This window comes from Thalia democratica, chromosome 6 (genome assembly GCF_965202585.1).
Source record: "Thalia democratica chromosome 6, ktThaDemo2.hap1.1, whole genome shotgun sequence".
NCBI classification, from domain to species: Eukaryota; Metazoa; Chordata; class Thaliacea; order Salpida; family Salpidae; genus Thalia; species Thalia democratica.
In genome coordinates this window covers 19,498,768-19,512,612 of record NC_139170.1, presented here as the reverse complement: position 1 = coordinate 19,512,612, position 13,845 = coordinate 19,498,768, and the positions used below count along the sequence as shown (strand labels likewise).

General features: G+C 25.2%; 1 protein-coding gene across 1 annotated transcript; it reads right to left on the bottom strand.

Annotated features, from left to right (window-relative positions):
• Window positions 1-1,437: 1,437 nt before the first annotated feature.
• On the bottom strand, window positions 1,438-12,986 carry LOC145838635 (SAGA-associated factor 11 homolog). The gene is made up of 4 exons (XM_082946259.1): window positions 12,878-12,986; window positions 7,957-8,094; window positions 4,224-4,339; window positions 1,438-2,171 (listed from the first exon to the last, which is right to left on the bottom strand). Exons 1-4 carry the CDS (start codon window positions 12,956-12,958, stop codon window positions 1,760-1,762), a joined length of 747 nt encoding a protein of 248 aa, XP_082802385.1. The 5' UTR covers window positions 12,959-12,986; the 3' UTR covers window positions 1,438-1,759.
• Window positions 12,987-13,845: the final 859 nt, after the last annotated feature.

Genomic DNA, 13,845 nt, shown 5'->3' with positions numbered 1-13,845 from the left:
AGTATTTTGTTCAATCATAGGCAACGGTAAAATAAATTTGAATTAGTTATTCTTTTCATTATAGTTAGTGGTTTGTTTATATTATGATTTGTTGTGTATTTTAGTTTGTATACTTATTTTAGACTTAATAATTACAAATACTATATAATTTTATAACAGTCGGATTTAACATTAAGTATTTTACCTATTATTAAGTTTTCACGTGTAAAAATCTGTAGAAATTATTTTATTTTAATGTAAATATGTATACACCCACTTTATTCTATGCTTCTATTCTTTCATTACAGTAATTATTTTTTTACAGAACCCAGTTATTCGTTAACACACAGAAACATATGTTGGTACAATAAAGGAAGATTACCGTATAAATTGTTTTTAATTATACTCCAGTGAACTTGTTTTACTAGGATCTTTTGTTAGCAAACGATTAAATCTATATTTTGAACAGTTATATGTAGAATTACTTAACTTTTAACAATTTACAGAAATTTAAATAACAATATTTGTTTATACTGAAGTAAAAGCTCTTTCTTATAACAAAAATAATTATTAAAAGTGATAACTTTAAGTTGATTTTTTTAGGGTTAAAAATTTATATCAACATCGTAATTTCGTTATGGATCTAGCTACTAAAAAACAAAATTTTCTATTTCAACTATAACTAATTTTCGTATTCGTACTTCTTTATCTTTTGGAATAACAAATACTTCAGTAAAAAAAAAGTTCATAAAAGTTAAGTACTTTGAAATTCCAAAATAATCAGAATAATTTCAGATTGAATGAAAAAAAAAGTAATATACACAGTTTAATTTGCTATGAAGTCTTTTTTTGCAGAAACCAAACATCTAATATGAAAGTTTGAAGTGTTACATTAAATAACTTGAAAATTTTATATGTAGTTGTAAAACAAACTTAAGTACAATTTTTAAACTTGTACAGTGAAAAATTGTTAAAATAAATATTGTCTCCTTATTTTTCATTATTTTACAAAAAAAACTATTAACTTCAAAAAAAATTTATACGGAGTTAAAAAATACTCTGAATGTTTAAAAGTAATTTTAATAAAAAAACTCATAAAAAACAAAATTTACAAATATTATACCTTTTTAATCAAGTGGTATATAATTTTTATTTATCAAATACTTATTTTATTTTTACTTTATTTATACATTTTTGATTTAGCACAACTGTTTACTTACACTAGACCATTTTTGTTTTCATAACAACATAACTTTTTTGTTCTTTAAATTATCTACAATAATATCTTATTATTACTTTCAATTTATGGTTTCTGGAAACTAAAAGGAATTTTTTTTTCAGTTTTAAAGTTATACTTTTTTAAGTTATAAAATGTTATAAATGTTTATGTTTTTTATAAAATCATAAATTTTTAAAGATCATAAAAAGCTTCTTTTGGCAGAAACATCTCTTAACAAGGTAAGAATTTAAAATGTACAGAGTATTTGTTTTTCAAAATTAATAAAACAGTAACTTAACTATTTTTACTGGTCAAAAATGTTTTTAAACAATTTATTTCAATAATGAAAACATTACGAAGCGACTCGAATATTACTGCAGTTAATTTCCTAGTAATTACAAACAAACACTTTGCTTAAAAACGGTGGTACAACTACGTTAAGTGCAACATGAGATAGATAAAAATTCTTCAAAATGAAAAATTACAACTGCCTTACACAAAACATCCACTAAATCGACTTTCTATTCGCTTCCATTTCAACTGATACCACAAATTAAACGTTCAGTCATAACCAGATTTTTGTTGCTTTTTCTTGTTCTTTTTCAAAGACGACGAAGACTTTCCAGGTTTTTTCCCACTTCGCTTTGACACGCTTAATTTTGAGTCTATGTAGTTTTTGCTCAGACTCTCGCTCGCAACGCTGTTCCAATGCATCTCCTCGCCCTGCTTCGATTGCGAAATTTCCGCGATGCTCTTCACCGCCGAGTTTTTGCTTGAAGGTTGCACTCTCGGTGAATTCCCGTTGTTGGAACTGTTAGTGACGTTCTTGCGCTTCTTGTTCTTGTGCTTGGACGAGTTCTGGTTCGGCTCGTTCCTCCAGTCGAGGTCGTCGTCGAAGCCGTCGAGAGAGCCTCCGTCTCCCAGCTGGCCGAAGTCGGAGGAATTTTGAGAGGAAGGCATCAGGTTGGCTTTGCTGTGAAAAACAAAGTCAGGTTATTTTTATGAAAAGTATTGTTTTTTGATTGTAATTTTTGTTTGATCAAAAAAGTTGTGGCAAAAGCTAGTCTCAAAAAATGCATAAAAATCAGATAGAGATTATATGTTTTTTAAACATTGTACTTTTTATTTCAGTTTAGAATAATAAACGTAATTAAAAAAAGCATTCAAGGAACTATGGAAAACTTTCAGTACATTTGTAAGTTTATTATAAGTTTTAAGAATATATATTAAGCTTGTTTTTTATAATTTAAAAGTATAACATGGTTTTTTGAAAATTAAGTAATTTCAAAGATCAAAAGTTTCAAGTTTGTCATATGTATAAGTAAATAAAAAAACTAGTTACGTTTATAGTTTTGAGAAAAAAAAAAGTAGGTAATTTCATAGCAAAAATTCATAAATAAATTTTTATTATAAAATCATGGATTGAATTAGTTGTTTGTAATTTAAAAATATATGTTTTAACTTCTACTAATCCATAAAACTAAACTATTATGAATGCTAGTTACAAACTATTAAAAAGTAAGTTACACATATATCAATGAACATCTCGCATATAGCATATAGTACATTTATAAGATATATTTAAACACTTATAGTTTAAACACTTAACAAATATTGCAGGGTTGCCACTCATTGAGTCAAAAAAATTGCTCTGAGTGACCATAAACTGCCCTGAGTATCCTGAGTTTTTTGTCGAATCCATGAAAAAAAAAATTTGCCTCTGGCGCAAACTACTATAATTCATGTTCAATTTTTTTCTTAATAATTAAAAAGAAGGTTATATGTGTAATGTGTATGCTTCTGCATTAGGTATTAACTAAATTTATGGGAAATACTGTTTTCAAAGATTCTACGTTTAAGTTTAAATCAATGGAGATTAAAAATCAAAATTTGTGGATAGTTTTATGTAACCATGTTAATAACCTCATATATAAAGAAAAATACCTTTTTTTTGACATTTTAACTGACTTACTTTAATCTTATCACATAAAGTACTCACCTGCATGAATAAACTCAAATATGATAAATAGTATTTTAAAATTTAAATAAAAAACTACAATTTTAATTCTAAAAATAGTGGAAAACTAGCCGCAAGGCTAATAGTTTTTGAGGAAGCATTTCAAAATTTGTAAAAATCATGTTCTTGAACAAAATTAGTTGTATAAAATAATAAAATATTGAAAACTGATTAAATAAATCTAATTCTAGATCGAGAAAAAATATGTCCTGAACTTTTCTTAGATTTTATTGAATTTAAAAACATACCCTGAGTGTGCGGCAACCCTGATATTGTTCAAATTTTTACTGCTATGTTTTTCTAAGGTATTTTATAATATCAACATGTTTACAGAACTCTTCACTTTAATGTTCAGAGAAACAACGTAAGGAAAATTAAGTATATACATACTGAAAAACTTACTATATAAAAGTTACCACAGATGTTCTTGTGCTAAAACTTTATTTCAACTAACGGCGTTTCACTGCTCTCAAATAAATTTAAGAACAGATCTACGGAGTCTATAAAATATTAACACACATTAGAAAAAAAGCGGAAAAAGCATGTATAATTATGTATAGTGTTTATGTAGGTAGTAACTATAAATGAACTTTATGGTTTAAAAACAAAGTTTGGGATAAAAACATAAAATTATAAAATTGTCTACAAAAACTACAAAAAAGAACAGATCTACGGAGTCTAAAAAAGCTCTAAGAATCCGTATTTTAGACTCCGTAGATCTGTTCTTAAATTTATTTGAGAGCAGTGAAACGCCGTTAGTTGAAATAAAGTTTTAGCACAAGAACATTTGTGGTATTTATTCCGATAAGCTTAGCTTATCAGGATCTCCAGGATTTAACGCCTTTTAACGTTACATCTTATATAAAAGTTATTTCAGTATAAATATACTTATTTTCCTTACGTTGTTTCTCTGAACATTAAAGTGAAGAGTTCTATAAACATGCATATATTATAAAATAAAAAACAACAAAAATAAAATAAAAGGTCAAATAAAAGCAAACAACTCACGATGCGATTCTGGCCGATGCGGCTCTACTTGAGTTTCTTCCTCCCAGCATGCACTTGTGAAGGTGAGGCGCATACTTGGTTGCTCCAACATCCCTGCTGCACATTGGACATTTCACCTGATTTAGTTAATTTTTCTATTAAATTAGTAAGTTTTTTTAACACTGTACTATGGGCTAGTCTGCAAACATAAAGAATAAAAGTAAGCTAATAAGTTGTATTTTCTGTAGATGTCACCATGTAGGTTTTACAACAAGTTAAAAATGTAATACATTTTCATTTCATCACCAAGTAACCTGTACTATTAAAGTGTTAAATGAAACTGTTGGTATTAAATAAGTTAAGATTTTTAAAACCATGTACAAATATTTTATAAAAAGATTCAACAGTGTCAGCACTAAATTAAATTAATCTAATGGTAAGTAATAACAGAAACAATTTGCACAGTATTTTTCTTTATTTAATTAAGATATTTTTCACAGAAATTGATAGAACTGTGGTAATTATTTAACCCATAAAAACATAAGTACGGCAAAAAAGAATAGAAGACAACGAAGATGAATATGCAATTACTGTGCAAATTGTTGTAATTATTATGAATTCTAACGAGTTTGTTAGGATCTGTATTAACAAACTATTAGCTAGTAATTGTTGAGTATTTATTACTAATGGTAAGTATAACAAATCTCGAAATACACTATTTTTTCTTTTTTTAAGATACATAAACAAAAAGTACATATTAAATACGGAAAAAAATGTAAAATTCAATTTAAGTTTTATAAACTAACAAATTTACAATTAAGAGGTAAATGGTAAACATAAATTTAATTAATTATATAAAAAGATTGACACCTAACTTAGACATAAAAAGTAAACATTTATCTACTACTTCAATGACAGTTTTTATAATAAAATTTTAACTGTTTAAGTAACAATTGCACTAAAAACATGTTGTAATAAGTTTTAGCCATAAAAGATAATGCTACGCAATAAAATTAGTTAACCCTAGCAAAAACATCATATAAAATTAGGAAATACAAAAATAATAAATAGTATGACAGTGTATAAATAACCTGTAAGGAAAAGCTATTTGTTGTAGTTGTGTTTCAAAACAATTTTCTCTTAAAAAGTTTTACCTGAACTTTAAGTTTAACAAAAACGAAGTTTAAAATAATAATAGTAATCTTTCAGTTCAAGTCTGTTTTTTCTGCAGAACTTCTGGAACCAACTTCGTTTAAGTCTAAAGACTTCTAAAGATAGCAAAATAAACAACCAGTTATTTTATCAAAAACTCGCTGGTATCAATGAACTAATAAGTTTAAATACCTAAATGAAGTCAAGAAGTTTTACTCTATCATTTGAGTTAAACAACCAGTAGCTAGCATTAGTTTTAAAAACAATGTAGACAAAGGTAAATACTGAGGGAGTTTGAGGTATAATATAAACCTATTAAAAATAAAAACTTACAATGTTTTATCGTTATTGTATAAAGTACAAAAATACTTTTGTCAACTACAACAAGCATTTATTTTATTCGATTAAAACGTTTATAATATTCAATTATGAATGGTTAAAAAAAAAACCATAACTTTACAAGTAATTATTACTTACAATTACTGGAATAACATAACTACACTAGCTATTTCTTTTACTACTAATCTTAAAAAGATTTTATTATGTGTTAACTAACACATAATTTCCTACACTTTAAGCTATTATTGAGTGAAATGGTCCTGCTCCATCAGAGTTTCAATTTGCTATAATTTACATATTTTTTTAATTTTAAAAGCTTAACCAGATGGATAGCTGGTCAACTACAACAAGCTCAAGGTCTTTTTATCCAAAGTTTTATTGCAAGTTATGACTATAAAAAAGTTTTAACTTTCATGTATAAGTATTTGTAGAAAAAAACAAACTGCATAAACATTTAATAAGTGACCAATTTAATTGAATATGAAATATATAAAAAAAGTAACTGAAAACAGATAGAGAAAGAAATGAGTGATGTATTAAAAATAACTTTAAAAAAATTAAAATTGTTTTAAAAACTAAAAAGTTTTTAAATGTCTAAAGAACTAAAAATAACTTTCAAAAAGTTTAACAAGTACTACAAAACTTTTAATGATTAATTAAATTAAAAACGAACTTTACCAAATTTCTCACCAATAGGTAAAAAAATTTAGTAACTTTGAAAAACGAAATCTACTGACAGAAATTTATAAACAAATTTATCAAAAAAATCTAAATTTACAAACTTACAAAACCTACTGACAAAAACAACTTGTTATTTACAAAAAGTAGATTATGCAAATATTAGAAATAAATTTTAGGTGAAACTTAACATTCAAAACAATTGGTATTTAGAGTAAATTTTTCACATTTGTTATTTATATTAGAAAAAACTTACAATGTAAAAGTGCTGATTTTAAAGTAAGACTTTTTGTATTAATACCTCATTTTAATTTCTTTAGTACAAAAATTTTTTTTCAAACTTTGATATTCTACAATTATATAATTAACTATTTTCAGTGAGTTAGGGCATAAGGGTCAAATACTTTTTTCTAATAAAAAATAACTTTGGATTTTATATGAAAGCTTTAAGTACATACTACAAGCTATTTTTTAAAGAATTCAAAAATATTATTTAACCTTCTCGATATTTTATTTTTTGTAAAAAGTTTCTGATACAAACGTATGGACCGCAAATTTTTCGAATCAACTTTCTTGGAAATTTTAAAAATCACTAAAAATCTATCTCCTTCTTCATTTTTCAAGCAATCTTCTTCAAGTTTTCAGGAAATGATTCTTACATATAAGAAAAAAAAGTTTCTTAAAAATTTTAATAATTTAAGAAAACAAAAATTTTATGACAAAAATAAATAAAGTCTTAAAAAAAAAGTATTGTACTTAAAACTTCTTAAAGTCAAAAGTAAGTTTTTTTTGTTATTGTATAAGGATTAGACTGTAAAAGTTTGAAGAATATTGCTTGAAAAATGTGAGAAGAGATAGATTTTAAATAAAATAGTTTTTGTTTTTAGTTTTCCCTTCCCATAGAGAACCTATTATGCGGCCCGACTTTGACTGGTTATATCTCAAAAAATAATTTGAATTTTCCAAAATGGCAAAAAGCAACTTGAAGCTTAGTAAAAACTCTATAAAAAAAGATTAATTGTAAAAAAAAAGGTTTACCTCCTCTATGGCCTTAAAAAACATTAAAAAAACTGAACTATACTTGTGTTTAGTCAGTGATAAATTTTAAGGTAAAATTTATTAAAATTAAAATTTAATAACAACACATTAAGAAAAAAAAAATTTTAGGTTAATAAAATCATATAACTTATACAATATTAATATTAAGTTTTAGTTTTACTAAAAATTATAAAACTACATTAGTTATTAAAATATATTTCATTTAATTTAACTAGCTTTTAAAGGAAATATTGTCAACATTAAAATTTCAAATTATGTAAAAAGACTAACTTAAAAATTTTGAATAAATTAAAAATTAAATAGTATATTTCAAAATTTAATATCAGACTTTTGGAAAAATTAAAAAATATCTTTAAAAAAAATAAAATTAATTAATTATTTTGTAGTTTGTTGAAGATTTTTTATAAATTAAGTCTACAAAGTTCAACTAACTATTTATCATCATCAACAATTAATTTAAAACAAATTCTTATACTAAAACTAGCAGAAATTCTAACAAAAATTTTATTAGTTCAAGCAAACTAACATATTTGTTTTTCACAGAACCTAGTGGGTTACCAAATATATCTAAGCCATCTTTTTCAACAACTCGTAAATTTTCAGGTACTTTGTCCCCAACTTCATCAAACAAAAACAATGTTCCTTTTTGATATGCTCTATCAACCTTTATTAGAAAAAACATAAGAAACACTTTAGTTTTATTTTAGAACAAATAAAATTCAAAAGGGAGATGTAAAAATGTTTTTTTTCAAACATCATTTCATTATATTAAAAAAAACTTTATTAATTAAACATACCACAGATGTTCTTGTGCTAAAACTTTATTTCAACTAACGGCGTTTCACTGCTCTCAAATAAATTTAAGAACAGATCTACGGAGTCTATAAAATATTAACACACATTAGAAAAAAAGCAGAAAAAGCATGTATAATTATGTATAGTGTTTATGTAAGTAGTAACTATAAATGGACTTTATGGTTTAAAAACAAAGTTTGGGATAAAAACATAGAATTATAAAATTGTCTACAAAAAATAAAAATTTAATAAAAGTAGGCACTAACCTCAAAAAGCTCTAAGAATAGGCAAGTTTTTAAAATGAAAATTAAATTGAGTTGTGCAGAAATGTTACGTCATAATAAATTTAACAAACAACATAAAAAGTGATTATTTAATCAGTTAAGGCCATAGGGGGGTCTAACATTTTTTTTACAAAATTTAACTTTGACTTTTATTTGAAAGCTTTAAGTACAAACTACAAGCCAGTTTTTATAGAATTCAAAAATATTTTTTAATTTTTGAGATATTTAAATGTTTGTAAAAATTTTCCAATATAAACGTATGGACCACAAATTTTTTGGGGTCAATTTTCTCGGTAATTTTAAAATTCACTAAAAATCTAACTCCTCCTTCATTTTTCAAGCAATCTTCTTCAAATTTTCAGGAAACGTTCCTTATATTAAAAGAAAAAAACGTTACTTTAGAATTTTATTAGTTTAAAAAAAATAAAAATTTTATCACAAAAATAAAAAAAGTGTTTTTTTTTTTTTTAAAAAATATTTTTAATTTTTTTTTTAATTCCAAAGTAACGTTTTTTTGTTATTGTATAAATATTAGACTGTGAAAGTTTGAAGAAGATTGCTTGAAAAATGTAGGAGGAAACAGATTTTAAATGAAATAGTCTTTTTTTGCTGTTTTAGTTTTCCCTTCCCATAGAGAACCTATTATGCGGCCCGACTTTGACTGGTCATATCTCAAAAAATAATTTGAATTTTTTAAAACGATAAAAAGCATCTTGAAGGTTAGAAAAAACTCTATAAAATAAGATCAACTTGTAAAAAACATGGTTACCCCCCTATGGCCTTAATCCAGAATCATATTTCAAAATAGACTGAAACTGTGAGTAAATGTATTTACTATTTAAATTTCAATTATAATCATCTTGAAATTTAAATTATTACATAAGTAGCAGATGTGTATGGGATAGGAAAGAATTTTTCATATATAGCAAAAATGAAAAAAAAAGTAAATTATTGTAACTGTTTAAAATATAGGTTTAATCATTTGCTACAAAAGATCCTAGTGAAATAACTTCACTGGAATATAAATAAAAACAAATTGTACAGTAATCTTCCTATATTGTACCAATTTCTAAACAGTTGAAAGTTTTAATTTTATATAGAGTTTTGTTTTTTAGTTTTAAAATTATTTAGAAAAACTGTCGTTTGAAAACTTCATAACTTAAGTTGGATTTGTGTTTGTAACAAGTTTATAAAGCTTATTATATTTAGAACAAAATAATCAGACAAATTAATTTATTATACTTTAAAGAGAGGCAAAAGTTACAGTTTTTAGCCTCCATAATACAGGGCTCCAACTGAAGTTACAAAAAAAAAATTATAGGAAAATCTATAAATTATAACAAATTTATAGTGAAATTATTTTTAAAAAAAGAATTTTAAACGCTACAAACATACTTTAAAGGTACATAAAGTAAAATATGTCGTTAAGCGTTTTTAAGCACAGTCTTAATGATAAACTTACAAAAGTTCGAAGGTTTTTGAGCTCTAACTTTAGTCAATTAAACACACTTTAGATAAATTGCATTTAATATAAAGACTAAAAAAAATTACCATCTAGGTGGCACCATATAGTCACATTTTTGTACTGAATTTGGGTAGCTTCAGATTTCCACTAATGTTTTTGAGTAGCTTGAAAACCATACAAATCATTTGCATATTTGCTGAGTCACCAAAAATAACTATAAATTGTTTTTTTTTTTTTTTTTTTAATTATATACCCTTATCCCTTACCCAAACATAAAAAAATAAATCAAAGAATAAAGTTTTAATATCAAAATTAAAAACAATATAAAAATGCTAAAAATTTTGCTGACTCAGCAAATATGCAAACAATCTTCAAGCTATTCAAAAAAAAGTAGTGGAAATCTGAAGCCCTGAGATTGCAAATATTTTGATTTTAAAAAATAATTAAATTTTATTTTTACGTGTTTTTTCACCAATCTTGGCTTTCAAATTTCAATCATTAAGCAAAAAATGTAATTTCTAGGGCTTTTCACTTATTTTTTATTTTTTCTAGGGATTTATAAGGAAGTGGGAACCCTGATAGTACTATTTTAATATCTAAATTTTTGAAAATACTAAATAAACACTTTCTTTTTTTTACAGAAACTTTAAAAAGTCTCATGAACAGTGATAGAGTTGGAAAAAAAACTAATAGGCTTTAATGAAAAATGTGAGACATTATGCAATTGTTCTTTCACACTAAAATCTTATAACAGGGTTACCAAAATTTTTCTGACTTTTATAATCTGAGGTTTTATAAATTTCTTCCAGGTTTAATAAAAAAATAACTAGTTTTTTGGTCCATTTTTAGTATGAAATTAAACTTAAGATAAAAACTGTCTTAAATAGTATTAGAACATTGAAAAGATGCTGTATATTTACTTTATTATTTTTAATAAATAAAATTTTAAATGATACAAAAAATATTATTTATTGGTAAAGTTAATGCACCTAACCGAAATTCATGTAAAAATGGTTTAAATGTCCAGGTTTTTTAGTCATTTTTATTCAAAATTCATGATTTTCAAACTTTTATTCAAAATTTCTCAATTTCCATGTTTTTTTGCCTAAATATTCAAATTCTAAGTTTTTCCATGACTTGAAGTTTTTTGGCAACCCTCTTATGAGATACAGTACTTGTCAATAAAATTAAAATTTTTAAAGAGTATTATAAACAATGAACTTTACCGCAAGATCAACAACAACAGCATCCGAGACAATCCTACGACCGGTATCGTCCGTATTAGGACTCATCAGGCAGGAATAGTCGCGAGAAATCGCTATTGTGATCTTAAACAAGCGGGCTTAAGTACGAAGTACTGAAGCGATCGTTTGTGGGTAAAGTTGAAAAAATGACACAGCTAAATCATTCACAGCCCAACGTCTCAGTTTGATCAAACGAGCGCAGACTACAATCTCACAACAAGCTGACAATGTCTGAGACGTTGGGCTGTGAATGATTTAGCTGTGTCATTTTTTCAACTTTACCCACAAACGATCGCTTCAGTACTTTGTACTTAAGCCCGCTTGTTGTTGTTGATCTTGTTGTTGTTGATCTTGCGGTAAAGTTCATTGTTTATTATCGATTGCATAAAACATCTCAACTTCGTTGATGATGGCCAAAATAAATACTGGCTAAAGAGTATTATGAAATGCAAATAATTTTTATCATAGAACATTTAAATAATACTTCAATACATACACAACAATTATTTTAAAACTGTATAAACTGTACAAAACTTTGATTAATAACAAAGTTAAAGCTTTAATTTTTTAGTAAATTAACCTTAATTTATGTTGTTTTTGTGTTTATTTCTTTTTTTGGCTTTATAAACCAAGTATAACAGTAAATAATTTGTGTAGCTTAATGGTGTAGGGCAGGAGTCGGCAGGTCAAAAAGGAACGGTTTTTTATGTGATTTAAAAAACTTATTTGAAAAAAAAAAATTTGGGCAATAAATTATTCTTTAAATATAACACTAAAATTGTATTTTTGTGTTTTCGAGAATATTAGTATATTAAACTAGCCGCAGTTTGCTGACCCCTGGTGTAGGACCTAGATATGGCTTTAAAAAAATCTCTGAGTTAAACACAGCAAAACCAAAACCCAGTTGTTAACTAATACACAAGAAAATACTTTATTAAGTTTTTTTCAAGTTTACATATTAAATGTTTGAAAAATAAAAACGGACTAAAGGGACAAAAACTGTTTATAAAGTAAATAACTTACAGCAGTTAACCAATTAATAACATAGTTTATAAAAGTATTTGGTTGAAATTACGATTAGCTTTTAGTTTACTAACTTATAAAAGTTTAACTGAACAAATCATAAAACAACTGAAAGAACATTAAAGTAAAATCTCAATATATAGCTTTTCAGTTTAAGTTTAGTTTTTCACTTTACAAATAACAACCAGTAAAAAATTTTTTAGTACTTAACTTTTCAAAACTTTTAAGAAAAACTTAAGTTGATATAATTAATTTAGGCCAGGTATCAGCAAACTGCAGGCAGCAGGACAAATGTTTACTTTTCAGTTAAAACTAAATTTTCACACTTTAGCTATTAAAATAATAGTTAGTAAATGCTAGTGTTTTATATTTGCATATTTTATAATATTTTTTCTGTGAAATATTTTATTTTATTGCTATAAAAATGTTAAATAACTGCAGCCCACTAAAAATCATTTCTGTACAGTGCTGCCCAGAAGCAACTGGGAAAGCTAGCCAATTACTTGTAACAATCTATCGACCTCTGACTTAGATTAATAAAAATAAATAACTGTAAATATATTTATCACTATTTAAAAAAATTTGTTAAGAATAGCATGATTAAAACAACAGGAGTCTATAAACAAATGTACAAACTTCAAAAAAAACTCCAAGTGCAACTTCATCAATTAAGTCATCAAGTACTTCGTTTAGAGCAGCCTCCTTTAACTTGCTCATTTCTTTAATATCTATTTGTTAAAGTAAATCTGTATAAAAGTTACAAACTTGGTTATCATATTACAAACTAGTTTGTAATTTTTCAAATTTTACAAAAAATAATTTTTTTAGAATGATCAAAACTTGTAAAATGAATAACTTATTTAATTGAATACCCTTGTAACTTTTATCAGGGTTACCATTATTTAAAGCAAAAATGCCAGCCTAAGTGGACTAAAACTAGCCTCAGTCAGTCTTAGTTTATAAAAGAAATTGTAAATGTCGAAAACTCAAAAAAAAAATAGTTGAGATAAAATACTAAAAAAAATAATAATAAAACAAAAAGACTAAACATCATAAAAAAAAAGTTTTACATTAAGAAAACAAGCTAAATTTGAAGTTCTTAAAAACAGCTTGAGATCTAGGGAGTATATCAAATTGAGCCCAAATTTATAAAAAAAACTAAACAGGTCTGAGTTAGCCTGAGTTTTTCAATTAATCTGAAAAAGTTTAAAATTTGCTAAAACTTCTTTTTTTTTTAGCTTAAAACTAGCCTGAGTGTGTGACAACTTTTTTTTTGTTCTTTAAAAGTAGCATTTACCAATTCTATGAACAAAAATATAAGTTATTTTACAAGTTAAAAACTATATAGTTTTATTAGAAACATAGTATTCTTACTAACAAAAATAAGTATTTAGTCAAAAAACTCTGTAGTTTATATAAAAATAAAAATTTTCATTATGTACATTATAAATTTAAAATAGATTTAAATTAACTATATAGTGCAATAAAAATATTAAATGAAAATTTTGTGTATCTTAAGCTATTTTTGAAGGGAACTGGTCTAAATTGCACCAGGTTACTTATTTGCACAAGGGGACTAAATTGCAGAAGAAAAAAATTGCAAG

Excerpts from the sequence above, each read along its gene's own strand:
- LOC145838635 (XM_082946259.1), bottom strand. The coding sequence starts at position 12,958 with ATGAGCAAGTTAAAGGAGGCTGCTCTAAACGAAGTACTTGATGACTTA. Across the intron at positions 8,095-12,877 it reads CACTTGGAGTTTTTTTTGAA|GTTGATAGAGCATATCAAAA; the intron begins GTTTGTACATTT and ends TTTCTAATAAAG. Across the intron at positions 2,172-4,223 it reads GCATCGGCCAGAATCGCATC|CAAAGCCAACCTGATGCCTT; the intron begins GTGAGTTGTTTG and ends TGTTTTTCACAG.